Source organism: Triticum aestivum, chromosome 3D (assembly GCF_018294505.1).
Source record: "Triticum aestivum cultivar Chinese Spring chromosome 3D, IWGSC CS RefSeq v2.1, whole genome shotgun sequence".
Taxonomy (NCBI): domain Eukaryota; kingdom Viridiplantae; phylum Streptophyta; class Magnoliopsida; order Poales; family Poaceae; genus Triticum; species Triticum aestivum.
Window position 1 is genome coordinate 337,947,323 of NC_057802.1, and position 17,323 is coordinate 337,964,645.

The window sequence follows — 17,323 nt, forward strand, 5'->3', positions numbered from 1 at the left end:
GACCGACACGCACCAGTGAGTCCCATCCCATGCGCCAAAGATAGCGCGTCTCTGCACGCGAGGAGTTCAATGGATAGAGGATCGGTCACACCCTCGTACCGTGTGCAGCCCGCTCTCACAAACGAGCATGATGATCACGGGCGATAAACCCTGCTCCACCTCTACCTCGTTCAAAGTTCGTTGCTCCATCCGTGTTAAATTTAACCCATCCTTCTTCTGGAGGCTGCCACTTCGGGCTAACCATAACCAGAACTTTGTCCTTCCTTGGTATTTCAAGGGTTCGGGCAATCTCTTCAATGGTAACCATGGACTGCCGTGATTGGTATTCTTTTTCCCCATGTGTGTAGCTATTCCTTGAGTGCCAGACAGCCCACATTACTGTGATCATAATAGAAGCCTCGTCCTTGCTGAAGAGGCGATGATCTAGAAGGTCGCGCGACCATGTCAACGGGTTGAGTCACGGTATTGTAATACCAAAGAATCGCTCAGCCGCTTCCCAGAAGCCCCGGGCATGATCGCAGACCATCAGAGTATGAAACAAAGTTTCATTGTCGTTCCCACACATTGGGCAGTTTGGTAGCTGCTTGATATGACGGCGTCGAAGCTCACCATAGCAAGGTAAGAATTCCTTTAGTACGCGCCACCAGAACACCCGGATCTTGGGAAGGACATTAAGCATCCAAAGCGAACGCCATATTACTTCATCTCCATTAGAGGATCTCACTGCCTCAGTTATTTGGAGCTTGAGGTTCATTGTCTGCCGATACGCATATTTGACACTGAAGAGGCCAGACGTCTCCCAAGCCCATGCCCATATATCCGACCCCACTCTACGTGGTCTTGGCATGCATAGAATTACATCCGCATCCGGTGGGTAGAACACACTCCCAATGGTTTCCGCTTCCCACTGATTTGTCACCAGATCAATCAAATGTGAAACTAACTGAATGGATTTTGGCTTCAGTGACCCCATTGGTTTCATGGAATTAGTTCCTTCTATCCACTGATCATGCCAAACTTCCGTAGTTGTTCCATCTCCCACCCGCCTGATGAGCCCACGTTTTAGCATCTCCCTACCTTTGATGATTGCCTTCCAGGTTTTGGATGCACTTGCGGGGCACCCAGCCGTGAGGAAATTTTCATTGGGGTAATATCTACCCTTGAGTACACAAGCACACAAGCTGTTTGGATTTTCAAGGAGTCTCCAAGCTTGTTTGGCTAACATCGCATCATTGAAGGTCTCAAGATCCCGGAATCCAAGCCCTCCCTTTGATTTTCCAACGCACATCTTTTCCCATGATTGCCAGTGCATTCCTTTTCTGTCTAGTGACCCAGCCCACCAATATTTTGACATATTTTTCGTCAGTTTCTTACACATACCTTTTGTGAGTTTGAAACAACTCATAGAGTATGCCGGTAAAGCTTGGACCACGGACTTCAAAAGAACTTCTCTTGCTGCACATGACATCTTCCTTTCACACCACCCTTGCACCTTTGCCCTCGACCGCTCGTTGATATGCTCAAATTGTTGCTCGGTAATCTTACCCGCAGCCATTGGCAGGCCAAAGTACTTCTCTGACATGGCCTCCCGTTGTATTTGGAGTGCAGCCTTGACACCCCTCTTAACTGAAGCGCCACTGTTAGGGCTAAAATAAACAGAACTCTTCATCTTATTTGCACTTTGCCCAGAGCCCAAGCTGTATTGTTCCAAAATTTCATTCAGTCTAGTGGCACTCCGAGCATCAGTTTTCATGAAGATCAAGCAATCATCTGCAAATAAAAAGATGTGAGATCCATGGAGCAGAATAACTCACTCTGATGCCCCTATCAATCCATCCCCCATCATAATTTTGCAGCATGCACGAGAGCCCCTCCCCACAAAGGAGGAATAAATAGGGGGAGATTGGGTCTCCCTGACGAAACCCCCTTGAGGGCGAGAAGGCCGGTAAAAGCTCACCATTAACCTTTACCTGGAACCTTACGGTGGTCGCACACCGCATGACAAGTGAGATCCATTCATCTTGAAAACCAAGTTATTGCATTATTCCTTGCAGATAATCCCATTCTACTCTATCATAGGCTTTTATCATATCAATTTTGACCACACACCATCCTTGCTTTCCCTTCTTTCTCTTCATGGAGTGAATGCACTCATAGGCTACAAGGACGTCGTCGGTAATAATTCGTCCAAGGACGAAAGCACTCTGCTCCTCTGCAATTATCTCATCCAGTATCTCCCTCAAACGGTTAGCTAGTACTTTGGAGCAGATTTTGTAGAGAACATTGCACAAGGAAATTGGCCTATACTGTGTGATATTTTGTGGGTTTCTCACCTTGGGTATAAGAACAATTACTGTGCTATTCACCGAGCCTGGCATTTGTCCCCCATTTAAAAAACTAAGGACTGCCGATGTTACATCTGGACCTACCAAGTCCTAGTGCCGCTGATAAAAACCAGCATGAAATCCGTCACTTCCAAGTGCCTTTGTAGGCCCCATAGCAAAGAGCGCAACCTTCACTTCATCTTCTACAAATGTCTTCATTAGTTGTGCATTCATAGCTTATGTGATTTTATGTGGAACATGATGAAGGACTGCTTCAATATCAGTGTGTTCCTGCGTAGTGTACAGACTAGTATAGAACGGTTGCACCTCGGCATGTATTTCTTCCTTGGTTTCACACACCGATCCATCTGCAGCGCGAAGGCTGCTGATGCGGTTTCTGCTTTTGCGAGCGACCGCATGTGCCTGAAAAAAGCCCGTGTTCCGGTCACCTGCTCTTAGCCAGTCCGCCCTTGATCTCTGTCGAGCCATAATCTCTTCCTTATGCAGGAGCTCAGAGAGTTGACGGGCCAAGTCTTTTTCCTTCCGCGTCGGTCCCGTGAACAGGGATTGCGACCGTTCTTTCTCATACTCCTTTCGTATCTTCCGTTTAATGTCTCCAAATTTCTTAGATTTCCAGTCTGTTAGATGAACTTGCATGGCTGAGAGGGCATCATCTATGACTTGCAGACCTTGCACACCTGCACCCTGGCGCCATCCCTGTAACACTGCCGCATCATATGTCTCCTATTGTTGCCAAGCTTCTTCATACATGAAACGGCGCCTATGCCCCTCCTCGCCTACAGCTACCCTCTTCATCTTAACCGCAAGCATACAATGAGCAGACTTAGGTGTAGTCACATGCTTCACGACAGATGCCGAGTATAAACACATCATCGGTGGGTTCACAAGGAATCGATCTAGCCGTACTTTCACATTCGAGTCACCCTGTTGCATATTATCCCACGTGAATGGGACCCCTTAAAAACCAAGGTCCTGTAGTTCACAATCATCAAGGCACTCACGAAATTCATCAATTTGCGATTCCGGGTGATCATGAGCTCCGAAGTACTCGGAATTATCTATTATTTCATTAAAATCACCACCGCATAACCACGGCGCATCGCTCTGAGATTTGAGCCAACACAACAAATTCCAACTCTCGGCGCGTTCACTACGTCTAGCCTTAGCATAGAACCCTGTAAACCGCCACACTTTATTGTCTCCCCCAATGTTCTTAACCATTACATCGATGTGTTGGTTTGAGAAATTATTGAGAGTTACATCAACGTCTTTTGACCAAAACAAGGCCAAACCCCCACTTAAACCATCACTACTCACTGGGTAGCAGCCTTCAAATCCCAGCCAGGTAGTGAGATCGCTTACTCTCCTTCCCTCGATCTTTGTTTCACACAAGAAGACCAAGGCGGGCCCTTCCATCTTCACAAGGTTGTGAAGTTCTCGAACTGTCTCCGGGTTCCCAAGCCTGCGACAGTTCCATGAAAAGCAATTCATTGCGACCCGCATGGCTGATGCTCAGCCTCCGCGAGAGTCTTAGCAGCCTCATCGTCTGCCTTTTTCTTCTTGGAGTCATGACTATCGTCTCTGGACCCTGAAGATTCATTCTCCTCACTCTGTCGCTTCCTGATCATCGTCTCACTATCTTGCAGCATTAAAGTTTTGCCTCCTCCACCATGCATATCAACACGACGGTAGACAGAATTGTGACCGCGCCCAGTGCGCTGCCCTCCTCTACCATTTGTATTTCTGCCCTGGGCATTGAATTGATAGACTGTGTTGCGAACTCTGCCACCACTAGTTTTTTCTGGCGAGGTTACTTCCACTCCGGGCTCAACCTCTTCTCCCTCCCGTGGTTCTGCATCCTTCTTTCCACCGTCATGAGGTTCCTCCGTTTTGTATGTTGGGGCGCTATTCCAGCTTCTGCTCTTGTTCGGCATATATCTCAAGGCTTCACGGTACGGTGGCCTTCCATACTCATCTCCCCCATGGGCGTTGGACACATTAACTCTGTGTGCCCTAGTAGTCCGCAGGAGAAGCAAAAATAGGGCAAGTTTTCATACTGGATAGCAAAAAAATCAGTTTCTTTAGTCCTTGCCTTCTCCAACTTCACCCATCGCATCAGTGGCTCGTCCACATTAATCCACACTCTTGAACCTGAGGCAATCTCCAAAAGCATAGCCTTTTCCATCAGCATCCAGGGTCACAACATTGCCCACCATAGCTACTATACGCCCCGGCCATGGCGGACATAGCAGATTGAAAGGTAGGTTAATTACCCGTGCCCATATCTTGAGTTTGTCAAACTTCAGCTCCGATGGACGCGACATGATGTTGAACCTTTCCAAAAACCACACCATGTTTGCCAACCATCCACGGACCACCATCCAAGATTCGATCACACTCCCGCTTGTTCACAAAACTAGCAACAAAAACATTCTCGCCAGATGGCCCGAAGTACAGTCCTTTTGGATTGCCCCACGCCGAGTGCGGAGCCTCTCCAATAGTGTTGACGTGAATAACCTTCCTATGGAGTACCTTCCCGATCAGTGCGTGCAACTCCTCCTCCCTCTTCTCTTCTTCACCATCAATGACAAGTTTTGCCTTCTCCTTCTCCGTCAGATCCAGCCTATCCATCATCTGCTCCACTGTTTCTCTGTCCTTTGTATTGCCCCTCTTACCTCCCATGGCGCTTGATTCCGTCATCGTCGTCGCCCGACTCCTGATTTGATCCCTTCTCCCGCGAGGCCACCAAGGGTGGGTAAGGACGCAGGGTCCCCCCTTGATCACCCCGAGCAAGCACGCCGCGAGGATCTGGACAATCGAAGTAGCAGGAAGCCGGCGATCACCAAACCCTAGACTCGCGCCCCGTGCGCCGCCGTGCCACTCGAAACCCTAGGAAAAACGTTTTGGGGCTTCCGTGGGTTGGTAAAGTTGCAACCTTGGTGATGTAACTGTTATACAGCAGTTATCGGGCCCACCACCTTTTTCAGGTGTGTGCCCCGGATAACTATCGGGCTAACGGGTGCCAGCGAGTCATGTCAAAAAAAATAAAGCCTAATTTTTTTTGACGAAAAGGAAGTTGAGGGAATCCGAAAATTCGTCTTCCACTACCTCCGCCGTGGCGGACTGTTCAACGGCCAGCCCCATCCCCACATCCGCTCCAAACCCCCATCCCCACCCCCACCACTAAACCAAAAACAAAGTGTTTTCCCCCCTCTTTCACCCCCTCCCTGCACGAAGCTTGTGGAGGTGGAGCCAGCACAGCACAGCAATGCTACCACTCTCCTGCGCGCCACCGCTACCGCCGCCGCAGTCGCGCCCGAACCCCAGCCCTAGCCACAAGCCCAAGCCCCATCCGTGCGTGCTTCTCTTCCCTGCCGCCCTCCGCACGGCGGCCGCGGCGGCCACCATCTCCTTCTCCCTCCTCGCCGGCAACGCGGCGGCTGTGGCGGCGGTGGAGCAGCCCTCGGAGATATGCCGCGGCCAGGACGACGGGAGGGAGGTAGAGGTGAAGGCCGAGGCGGTGACGAACGAGCAGCTCGTGGAGGAGGCGTGGGAGGTGGTCAACGAGGGCTTCCTCCCCGACGCCGGCAGCCGCCCGTGGTCACCGGAGCTGTGGATGGTAAATTTGTCTCGTGATGCGATTCTGTATCACTTTATTTGTTGGTTCAAATGGCTGCAATAAAGTCTCAATGCACACTGTAGCCAGAAACCCAGAACGCTCACTTCTATCATGAGTGATAGCGAGTCTCTCAATTTTAATTTGATGCAGCAACGGAAGCAAGATATTCTTCAAGGTTCAATCAAATCCCGCTCTAGAGCCCACGACATCATCACGAAAATGCTAGCTAGCCTGGGTGATCCATATACAAGATTCCTGTCGTCCTCAGATGTAAGTTATTTATAAGTGGCACTGTACTATGCTATTGATTTCAGTAGGCGAAACATGACTCAAATTTGGAGTGATGTTTATTGTCTCCCCAATCCACTAAGGTTATCACCTTTTGTCCTTCATGATCCACGGTATCCATTTTACATCTTTTGTTAGATAATAATGAAATAGAAGCTCTCCCTGGGCCATTTTGCATTGTTACTAGCATGCCACGAGCACTTGAGTTCCATGATATCGTCAAGTACATGTGCAAAAGTTGATGTAAACCAGATCTACTGTTTCCTCTTGGATGTCAGCCAAAAAATAATTTATTTGTTTCTGCCCTGGTACTGGAAGTCCTAGTGTCATGCATGCTGATCTTCAAAGAGTTCTCTGTATGTTATTGTTTTTGTATGTTTGGTACATGGTACACACTCTGGCCTAACGAACCTATATTTAGAGACTGCAGCAATGTGATGTCATCCTGTGTTTTTTTCCTCCTTTGCTTTCATAGTGATGTAATACAAAACTCCTGTTTTAATGTTTTTACCCACCGCTGATCTTTGATTGCTTTTATTTGCTAATTTTGCATACGTTATCAATCTGCTAAAGTTCTCGAAGATGTCGAAGTATGACATGACGGGGATTGGGTTGAACTTAAGAGAGATTCCTGATGACAATGGTTCTTTAAGGTTGGTGGTATTAGGATTGATACTAGATGGGCCTGCTCACTCTGCTGGTGTTAGACAGGTATCAACTGCTAAGCATTTAGTTTGCTTTCCTTTTCGACGGGAATCTTGCTTTTATCACAATGTTTTCAAACCGATCATGTTCCATTTTCTGGCACGTACTTCTTGTACAAAGTTATCTTAGCAGATAGTCAAACTGCATGAGCAGTTACATATGGGCAGATTTTGACTATACATATTCCCAATTTAAGATGCCGAAATGCTGAAATAATGTTGGCAAATGTTTCTACTTATACCTTATGGAGTAACAAAAGCTTTTATTTTTGGTGAGGGTTAACTGACCCTATCTATTTAATTTTCTTGTGCTAAGCACTTCACTATAGAACATACTAGTATTCTCAGCTTTAGCTGTTTTTGTTTCACTGCTAAAGATTAAGCGTATTGAGGTGTTTGGACAAATGACAAGTTCTATTATGACTTCTCTTATTCTCAACATTTTAATTATCAAAAGCATTTTTGAGGGGAAAACAGCATCTATTCTGGAAATGCACTTTTGGTTATCAGAGAACACTGTTATTTTTACTGTTGGTTGCTGGGAGCCTGGGACTATCCCACGACCTAGTTGAGCATGAAATTAGATCATACACACACATCACCTAATCCTTCCGGGTCATTTATCTTTTATCAGGGTGATGAGCTTTTGTCTGTCAATGGTATCGATATAAGAGGTAAATCTGCATTTGACGTGTCGTCCATGCTGCAAGGCCCAAAGGAAACTTTCGTTACAATTAAGGTTTCGAATAATCTTATGACCACTGTATTAAGAGTTTGTCTGGCATCTCTTTGTGCTCTTTATTTTCTAACTATCTTACTCTTTTTTAATATTACATATAGGTTAAGCATGACAGCTGTGGTCCTGTTGAGTCAATGAAAGTGCAAAGACAGATGGCTGCTCGTACTCCAATTTTCTATCGTTTGGAGAAAAGAGACAATGAGAATTCATCTGTTGGATATATTCACATTAAAGAATTTAATGCAGTGGCCAAAAAAGATTTGGTCAGCGGTGTGTTGCTGGTTTGTTCACCCTATCCTCTTGTCGTTTCTAAATCTGCTAGTCATTTTTTTATAACTATGTTTTGCAAATGGCTATCTAGTGTCTAATTCTAGTGAGCTGATTTGCATACATCTAAATATTTAAATTCTTCCTTATCCAAATTGAGAACATCGCGCAGTTTAAAATATTGCCTCCCTTTTTTTGCAAACTGAATGTGCACTATTGATTGTTTCTGCTCATTTAGTACCTTTGGCTTGCATGTTATTCTTTTGACACTACAACAATCTTAGTTGTAGTCTTGTATATATCATTGTTGTTGTTGATTTAAAGCAAGATTTGTCCTTTTAACGTTACCTGTCTCTTGCAGCATTGAAACGTCTACAAAATTCAGGTGCCTCCTATTTTGTTTTGGACCTGAGGGACAATCTTGGTGGACTAGTGCAAGTATGCTATTTTTCTTTTCAAATTATGCCCTCGGCTCCTAAAGTAGATGTCATTCTAGGATTATGCGCAATATCTAAAGGCATGTATACAAAAGACTATATTACCACCCTTCATTAGGTCACTTCTTGCTCTCAGATGGTGTATAGGAACCAAAATTTGAATGCTAGAATGTCCTATCTTTAATCTGCTTGAAGCCTAGAACTGAATGTTATTTGGTAGGGTATTCTCTTCTTATTGAGGCTCTTGAGTTATTGTGAATTTCTCGAACTAGTTTGGGGCTCACCACATAGGTTCAGAAATGAACTGCCCAGATATCATCTTTTTTGGATGGGTTATGCTTACATGGTCTGATGTTATGTTTATCTTGAAGGCTGGAATAGAGATTGCAAAGCTCTTCTTGAACAAAGGAGACACGGTATGGAACCTTCTTCTTTATTTTTAACTTGTTGTTTCTTTTCTGCAATCCTTATAAAATTGGTGCATATGTTTTATTTTCATGTCAAAATGGTGCTAGATCATTGGTTATGGCTTTAACAGCTTTGCATTTATCCACATGACTAGTCAAAGTAAATTCTGTTAGGGATTTTCTGAAATGAAGGATAAGTAGAGGAAATTTTGGAGTGAACTGGATTTTCCTATGCATGTGTCTGGGATGAATGAGTGTCAGCTTAGGATTGCTTTGAAGTTCCTATGGAATGACCCATATAGGGGAAATTTGGGTGACAACAAGGGCCCGCTTGGGACATTGGAAATATTAGAAGCAGGATTAGGAGAAACACAAGAATTAGATGTCAATTCTAGTACGTTCCTAGAGGAATTGAAGACACTTGAAATGTACAAGATAGCTATTTGAATGCTCTACATGTATTCTTTTCAGTAACAAAAAGAATTATTACAGAGAGAAGATGAACCATGACTAGGTTTTGAGATCTTATGGGTTTCAAATTTAGCCCACCCCAACTTGTTTGGGGCTGAAAGGCTTTGTTTTGTTGTAGAGAGAAGATGTGTGAGAAAGAGCGGTCATGCTTTAAAATGGGGTTGAGCTGAGCTCATACTAATCCTCCAATATGTAGAAGAGAGGAAGGGTTTCCATTGTAGTTCCTTGGTCCATTCCGACATTCCAAAGGCTGTTATAGAAAGAAGAAAAAAAATCCACTTTCCAAATTCTTGTATGCTTCAAAAAAGCCATTTGAAACCATTCGTTTGGTTTTGTTTCCCATATGATTGCACCATTCGTTTGGTTTTGTTTCCCATAGGATTGCACTATTCCTGCGGTTTCCTTGGTCTGGTGTTCTCCAATTTGAGTATTCTAAATCTGGCCTTAAAATCTTATGGAACTTTTGATGTCCATTTGAGTAGAAGCTTACTTTCCATGAAACAGTAACTCAGGAATTAAGTACAATGCATGAGCTCATGAATCTTGGTTGGGACATGGTCATGGAAACAACTGATCATGCTAGTTTTTCTTTGATGTGGACTAATGATTTGAAATTCTAAACTAATCCCGCAGTTGAAAACATTAACAACATGAAGAGGTTGTTACCATCACCATCACCATGGTGATTCATATTTTCAATTAACAAAAAATCATGCGCTCATGTAGCAGCATGTGGTTTTGTTGGGTTATAGTTTTAATTTTGATGTGTGTATCGTGCATACAAGGGAAAATGCATATATTCTACTGATGGGAGGAATTGAATGGTGTCATTTGGCCCATAAACCAGCCATTTACATAGCAATCGGTAGCTACCAGTAAACCCGGTAAATAGTGGTTACTGCTGGTTTTAGGTCCTGATGTTTTTCCGCTGGTCACCAGCCTAACTCTAATGCAGGCTCTGTATGAAAAAAAAAATCTCATTCTTGAACAGCTAGTAACATTTATCAAATTGATATCCTTGCTAACCTTAACAGACCAATAGTTAGTTAAATAGCCAATGCATATGGGCTTCTAGTTAGTACTTCCTCCGATCCATATTAATTGTCGCTGGTTTAGTACTAAGTTAGTACAACTTTGTACTAAACCAGCGACAATTAGTATGGATCGGAGGGAGTAGTTCCCATTCTTCATATGCTTTCGATAAAGACTGTTAAAAGTCATAAAGTCTTTCTGTACATAGTGGCAAGTTTGAGGGCGCCATGTATTTAATTGCTTAAAGCATTTCTATTTATAGTTTCATGTTGTTAATGGAACTTTGGTGGTGAAATATTTATGTCCTTAATGGATTGTTTTTCAGGTCATTTATACTACTGGCCGGGATCGTCAAGTCCAAAATACAATTGTTGCTGACAGTGGACCTTTGGTTACAACTCCTGTGATGGTATGTTTTAATGATGGTGATGTACCTATTTTGAAATGCTTCAAGAGTTAGTAGTACAAAGAAATCTCAAGCAGACGCACTTCACTGTTTTGTTGAACCGTGTAAGTTTGAATACAGCATTTACCCACATATTCCTCGGTCCTTACCACATTAAAGCTGTTAAGCAGCTTCAGCTGGCTAATGCAATGTTAAACACTTTCCTATACTAAACTTGTCAATGTGAGCATCCTTGAGTTGCAGATTATTTCCTGATTTAACTGTGTCCATACTCCATGGGTCTTCTTACTTATACTTTTTAATCAGACCAATACTATAAATAAATGGCTTATTGCAGCAAGTCCCCTAGTTAACTTGTTGATTACTGAAATTTAGTAGGTCATGCCATATATTTATTATGGTACAGTCAGATCTTCAGACTCATTTGTATCTCACCTGTCCATCCGCACCTTATGACACACAGGTACTGGTGAATAATAGGACAGCAAGTGCCAGCGAAATAGTAAGTAATTTTTTTGCCTCACTGGTAGTATAAAAGATCATAGTAGTAGGATCTCACCAAGTTAATAATAATTTGATAGGTTGCTTCAGCACTTCATGACAATTGCAAAGCTGTTCTTGTCGGTGAAAGGACTTTTGGCAAGGTTTGAAGTTTGAACCACCTAAAATAGCACATCCTATGGCAATGCCTGCTATAACCAACAGGCTTATAGTATGTCCGTTCTCAGATGTAACTCAAGTGTATGATATTGCAGGGCTTAATCCAATCAGTATTTGAACTTCATGATGGTTCTGGTATTGTCGTCACAGTTGGCAAATATGTCACGCCAAATCACAAAGACATCAATGGAGATGGAATAGAACCAGACTACCGCCGTCTTCCTGGTGCTATTCACGTTCACCAGATTTTCCTTTTGTTACACCCAACATGCAATGTACTCCCTCCGTCCCATAATATAAGAACGTTTTTGACACTACACTAGTGTCAAAAACGTTCTTATATTATGGGACAGAGGGAGTAGTTTACTGCTCGGCTGAATTTACTCTTGTGACAGATCTCAATGAAGCCAGAGATTACCTTTCGCGTTGCCAAAGCAAGAAATTAAGTTGAGGTGAAGTGCTTTATTACAAAGCTTCTTACACAGTAAGGAAAACTATTTATCCTTGCATATTTGGGTCTTCATGCTATAATAAAGAGAAAAGATACGCTTGACTGTTTGCACATGCTAATCCAGCTGGTTGAGTTTTGACAGCTTGCACTATTTCTCATCAGTACTTCTAATTTTACTAGATAATTGCCCGTGCGTTGCAATGGGAGTATAAACATTCTAGCCCGTGACAGCACGTCTACTATTACATTGATGCGCTAAAATCTTAGTAAGTTTTTGTATGCAATTGTCATGATTTACCTGCCATCTTATGGTTAATCACTCATTTTTTGACTTACCAAAGAAAACATGTTTTTATTTTGGTATAAGTTAATAAAACATGGGACAATTGATTCTATTTTAGGAAAAGTCAATGGGAGAAAAATCAGAGATGGGAGGAAAAAATCAAGAAGGGAAGAGGGGGGCGTGTATATAACGAAGGTTGGACGAAGTAGAGATATCTCAATTAATTTCACAAAACATTGTCTAAAATATTCTCATTGGTAAATCATAGAGATTCATACACTGGCTGTTCATAATTTTTGGAGCCACATGTGCTCACACTCGAACAGGCCCTACACTGCGAAGAAATACTGGCTTGGTGTATGATTCTCTACTGGGTGTTTATGTGTTTCCATCTCATAAAATGTCCCTTTTGACCTGCGTGCTACTGAATATGAACCTACTACTGGTTAGATGTAGCTAGCTGTCATAATAGTTGGAATTTCTCTCCTTTGCAGGCAACACGTTAGAAGTATGGAACGGAGCGTTATGCCCGGGAGAATTGTACAGCGAAGAATGAACTCTCCCTGGTGAGGTGAGACCACAAGCTCGACATTGAAGCCTCAATTCAATATAGGCATCTGCAGAGATCAGAGTCAGCATGTCCTTGGATTCACACCGGTTCCGCAGCTCGGTAGAGAAAGGAGAGAGCCCTTGGATTGCATTGGCTTCTGCTGAATATACCCAGCACCAGTATGTAAATAACCTGTGATCCTTGTGCAACCAGTGGCATTCGTTATATAAAGAAGTGCAATAGTAGCTCTAATCCAAGCATTTTGCCAGGACACCATCTTAGAGCAACGCTAGCAGATGCAGATCCCCCAAAAAGGCAGCCTCTAAAATCGTTTTGGAGTGCACTCTAAATTTTACAGGACACATTTGAAGGATAGAGAAACAAAAGACTAGTCCTATGCGCTGTGGCAGTCTTGGACAGACGCATCAGGCATCGCAACAAGACTCTGGTTGGGCGGTACCTCTGGACAAATACATTTCCATGTCACAATCTTCTTTGCCTTGAGGACAAGGCGCAACTCAAGATGATGATAGTCTATCCTGTCTCAAGCTGATCTGAACAGACTCACTGCTACCTGAAGAAACACAACACTAGCACTGAGTGGAGCAAAATGCTCCAGAGAATGAGTGACTGAGATGAGCCAAGGCGACTTAAGTGAAAGATGTGCGGCTTTACATTCTTTTGCTGACACCCTTTTCCCGGAACATCAACGTTTACTTCTACCTATGCAGGCTCGTTTTGGCACATGGGAGCATATGCTCCTGGTTTTTAAAATATGTTTTAAACATATTTTAAAATGTCACAAAATTCTGTCAAAATGATGCCCGACTATCTTTGGACATTCTACGTGCACAAAAACTCGTTTTGCGGAAAACTGGCAACTTTTGTGTCACATGTAAAAAAGACAAAATGTAGTGTTAAAAAAGGCTTTTCACGAGACATTATTTTGTCTTTTTTACACAAGGCGTATAAAATGTCGGTTTCTCATGAAATTTGGCGTGTGCACATACAATGTTGAGATGTACGTGTCAAATTTGTGTTTGGAAATTTTTGTCATTTTAAAATATATTTTTCAATGGCAGGAGCATATGCTTCTATGTGCCAAAGTGAATTTCTGTACCTACTTAAGCTCTTTAGCAGTACTTATGGCATCTTCAATGCTATCCCCTAAAACGAACACGGTATTTGTCCGCAAATGAATCTGGACGCGTCCGCGGTACAGTGCACCTTCTTCGTTGTCCATGTCGTCATCATTGTCAGAGCGGTACAATGATATGGCATCCAACGCTAGACATAAATGTCCGCCCGCAATATAAACACATTCGGACGAAATTCATGCAAACATGATAGAATTTATTTAAATTCGGACATAATTTACGTAAAATGGCCAGCAACACCTCCTTCGTTGTCCATGTCGCCGTCATTATCGGAGTGGTACAGTGTTATGGCATCCAACGCTAGACATAAATGTCCGCCCGCAATACGAACACATTCAGACGAAATTTATGCAAACACGACAGAATTCATTCAAGCTCGGACATAATTACGTAAAACAGATTTCGTCCGTTCAACTAAAATCTAAAAAAAAACTAAACTAGCATATAGCGCAAGGTGACCTCGTACGTGTGGCCGGCAACACCTCCTTCGTCGTCCATGTCGTCGTCATTGTCGTAGCGGCCCCTCTAGCGGCAGAAGAGCGCATGTGCACGGGAGCCCGATTGCTACCTGGCGCTCGTGGAGGAGTCACCCCGCTTCTCCCGCTCCGTGCGGAGGCCCGCCTCGGCCAATGCCGACCCTGGCTAAGATGCCCGGGGCTTGCACCTGCCGCCGGCGGCGGAGCTATCATTGAGCGACCACCCCTCGCTGATCTTTCCGTCGACACGGCATAGCTGACGCGCAGACATCTCTGCGATGGTCATCGGTGATCGGTTGAGATCCCATGCCTCCGCGAGAGACCCATACCGACGCCGGTCGGATTTCGCAAACGCCCAGTGGCACCTCATCTGGTCCAACCTCACACTTTGACAAAAGTATCTAAGATGAATAGGAACTCAACCGTACATTTAAATACAAAATTGTTGGATGTTCAAGAACCTTTTTAAATTCATCAATTCCAAATGCAAATGAACAGTCTGTTCGTGCCAAATACCTCGATATTTGGAGTCTTAAGAGCATCTACAGCCGGGCACCCCAAGACCTCCTCAAACGCACGGGCGGCTTGCCCGGTCATGATTTTTCGACCCAGATGAACGCCTCAAACGGGCCTCAAACGCCCGGACTGATCGACACCCCTCATATCTAGTCCAAATATGAGGCAGCCCGGGCGCGCCCGTCACGTCAGCCCGGCCCACCCTGACCCCACATATATCCTCTGCGATGAACCTTAGGCCTCAGTCCACTCTACTCTCTCCGTTCTCTCCTCTTTCCGATCCGTCCTCTTCTCTTCCCACTCCGATCCATGGCCGACGACCGCAGCGGCTCCGGCTCCAACAGCGACGAGAGCGACGTCTATGCGGTCGCTCCCGTCTAGATCAGGGTGGCAACAACGATGGGAGCTCACGGAGCGACGCGCTGTCCCCCTTAGCCTGTCATCACAGTGATGGCGACGTTGCCAGGCCCTCCCGTCCGGTGCGTAGCACCAGTCGGAGCGCAGCCTGCTCTGCCCCACTCCAGGTACGCCGCCCCACCACCATCCTATCCATTCAACCTCCTGAGAGCGTCCACGTGCACCGTTGGGTGCTTGTGCCCTCACCGGCACCGGGTCGGTCGAGGACACCCGAGTCGGTGGCGTGGGCAGCTCGGCGCGAGCGACACCGTGCGAGGGAGGCCATGGCGGTGGGCGACACGTCGGCGAGGCGCCGTGCACTCGTGCGCGCCGGTCGATCATGAGGACACGCTCATTGCGTCCGTCCTCCGGTGGTCCCTGACAACGGCAGAGACAGATGCGCGACGGCGGCGGCGTAAGAACGCCAAAGCGCTCCGGCTCGCTATGAAGCTATCGGAGCACGAGGCGTCGGTGAAGGCGAGGAGGCACGCCCAGGAGCACGAACGCTTGCTCCAGAGGCTTTCCAGGGAGCACATGGAGCTGTCGGACGACTCCGAGGATGGATCAACCTCCGTCTCCTCCTCCGGCAACTGACGCCTACACCGAAGGCAAAGTAGCACTGCAAACCGCAAGGGGAAGGGGCGGCAAGGAAATGGTGATTTCCTCCGCCCTTCTCCATTTATTTAGTTTTTTTATCGTATATTTAGAGTACTGTTCGGTTAAGACTGCATCTTTGGGTTGTCCGATAATCGTTTATGCTACAATTTGCCTGATGTAACTAGATTTGATGCTAGTCCGAAGATCTACGTACATTCCTTTTCATACGTGCATGTGTTGCACGGATATGAGATGCCGGATTTGAGATACACGACTACGGACGCAACAAAATGAGGCGTGCCCGGCCACTGTTCGCGGACTAGCCCGGACGCGTCCACGGACGTTTGAGGGGCCATATTTGTCATATGCAGTTATAGATGTGAAGGAAATATACCCTAGAGGCAATAATAAAGTTGTTATTTTATATTTCCTTATATCATGATAAATGTTTATTATTCATACTAGAATTGTATTAACCGGAAACTTGATACATGTGTGGATACATAGACAAAACACCATGTCCCTAGTAAGCCTCTACTAGACTAGCTCGTTAATCAAAGATGGTTAAGTTTCCTAAGCATAGACATGTGTTGTCATTTGATGAACGAGATCACATCATTAGGAAAATGATGTGATGGACAAAACCCATCCGTTAGCTTAGCATGTTGATCGTTCAGTTTTATTGTTTTTGCTTTCTTCATGACTTATACATATTCCTTTGACTATGAGATTATGCAACTCCCGAATACCGGAGGAACACCTTGTGTGCTATCAAACGTCACAACGTAACTGGGTGATTATAAAGATGCTCTACAGGTGTCTCCGAAGGTGTTTGTTCGGTTGGCATAGATCGAGATTAGGATTTGTCACTCCAAGTATCAGAGAGGTATCTCTGGGCCCTCTCGGTAATGCACATCATGATAAGCCTTGCAAGCAATGTGACTAATGAGTTAGTTACGGGATGATGCATTACGGAACGAGTAAAGAGACTTGCCGGTAACGAGATTGAACTAGGTATGATGATACCGACGATCGAATCTCGGGCAAGTAACATACCGATGACAAAGGGAATGACGTATGTTGTCATTGCGGTTTGACCGATAAAGATCTTTGTAGAATACGTAGGAACCAATATGAGCATGCGGGTTCGGCTGTTGGTTATTGACCGGAGAGGTGTCTCGGTCATGTCTACATAGTTCTCGAACCCGTAGGATCCGCACGCTTAACGTTCGATGACGATTTGTATTATGAGTTATGTGTTTTTGGTGATCGAAGATTGTTTGGAGTCCCGGATGAGATCACGGACATGACGAGGAGTCTCGAAATGGTCAAGAGGTAAAGATTGATATATTGGACGATAGTATTTGGACACCGGAATGGTTTCGGAGCATTTCGAATATTTACCGAAGTACCGAGGGGTTACCGAAACCCCCCGGGGAAAGTAATGGGCCACTATGGGCCATAGGGGAGAGAGAGGGAAGCCCACAAGGGGTGGCATGCGCCCCCCATGGGCTGTATGAAT

The 17,323-nt window shown here is 44.9% G+C and overlaps 1 protein-coding gene across 7 annotated transcripts; it reads left to right on the plus strand.

Annotated features, from left to right (window-relative positions):
• The first annotated feature begins 5,528 nt into the window (after positions 1-5,528).
• Positions 5,529-13,735, plus strand: LOC123078736 (carboxyl-terminal-processing peptidase 1, chloroplastic). 7 transcript variants are annotated; one of them, XR_006437625.1, is made up of 15 exons: positions 5,529-5,964; positions 6,115-6,234; positions 6,826-6,963; positions 7,591-7,695; positions 7,797-7,965; positions 8,324-8,400; positions 8,771-8,815; positions 10,635-10,718; positions 11,179-11,217; positions 11,297-11,359; positions 11,471-11,600; positions 11,771-11,859; positions 12,007-12,092; positions 12,228-12,304; positions 12,604-12,911. XR_006437625.1 is itself a non-coding variant. In XM_044501332.1 (13 exons), the coding sequence occupies exons 1-12, from the start codon at positions 5,614-5,616 to the stop codon at positions 11,824-11,826; spliced, it is 1,377 nt and encodes a 458-aa protein (XP_044357267.1). In that variant the 5' UTR covers positions 5,529-5,613; the 3' UTR covers positions 11,827-11,859; positions 12,604-12,911. The 7 variants fall into 7 exon arrangements, 3 of the variants coding, with proteins under 3 accessions (XP_044357267.1, XP_044357268.1, XP_044357266.1); XR_006437627.1 differs by lacking the exons at positions 12,007-12,092; positions 12,228-12,304 and adding an exon at positions 12,918-13,735 and having other exon boundaries at positions 12,604-12,838; XR_006437626.1 differs by lacking the exons at positions 12,007-12,092; positions 12,228-12,304 and adding an exon at positions 12,929-13,735 and having other exon boundaries at positions 12,604-12,838.
• Positions 13,736-17,323: the final 3,588 nt, after the last annotated feature.

Coding starts and splice junctions, on each gene's coding strand:
- LOC123078736 (XM_044501331.1), top strand. CDS start 5,614: ATGCTACCACTCTCCTGCGCGCCACCGCTACCGCCGCCGCAGTCGCGC. Junction 10,719..11,178: donor TGGTTACAACTCCTGTGATG/GTATGTTTTAAT, acceptor TATGACACACAG/GTACTGGTGAATAATAGGAC. Junction 11,360..11,470: donor GTGAAAGGACTTTTGGCAAG/GTTTGAAGTTTG, acceptor ATGATATTGCAG/GGCTTAATCCAATCAGTATT.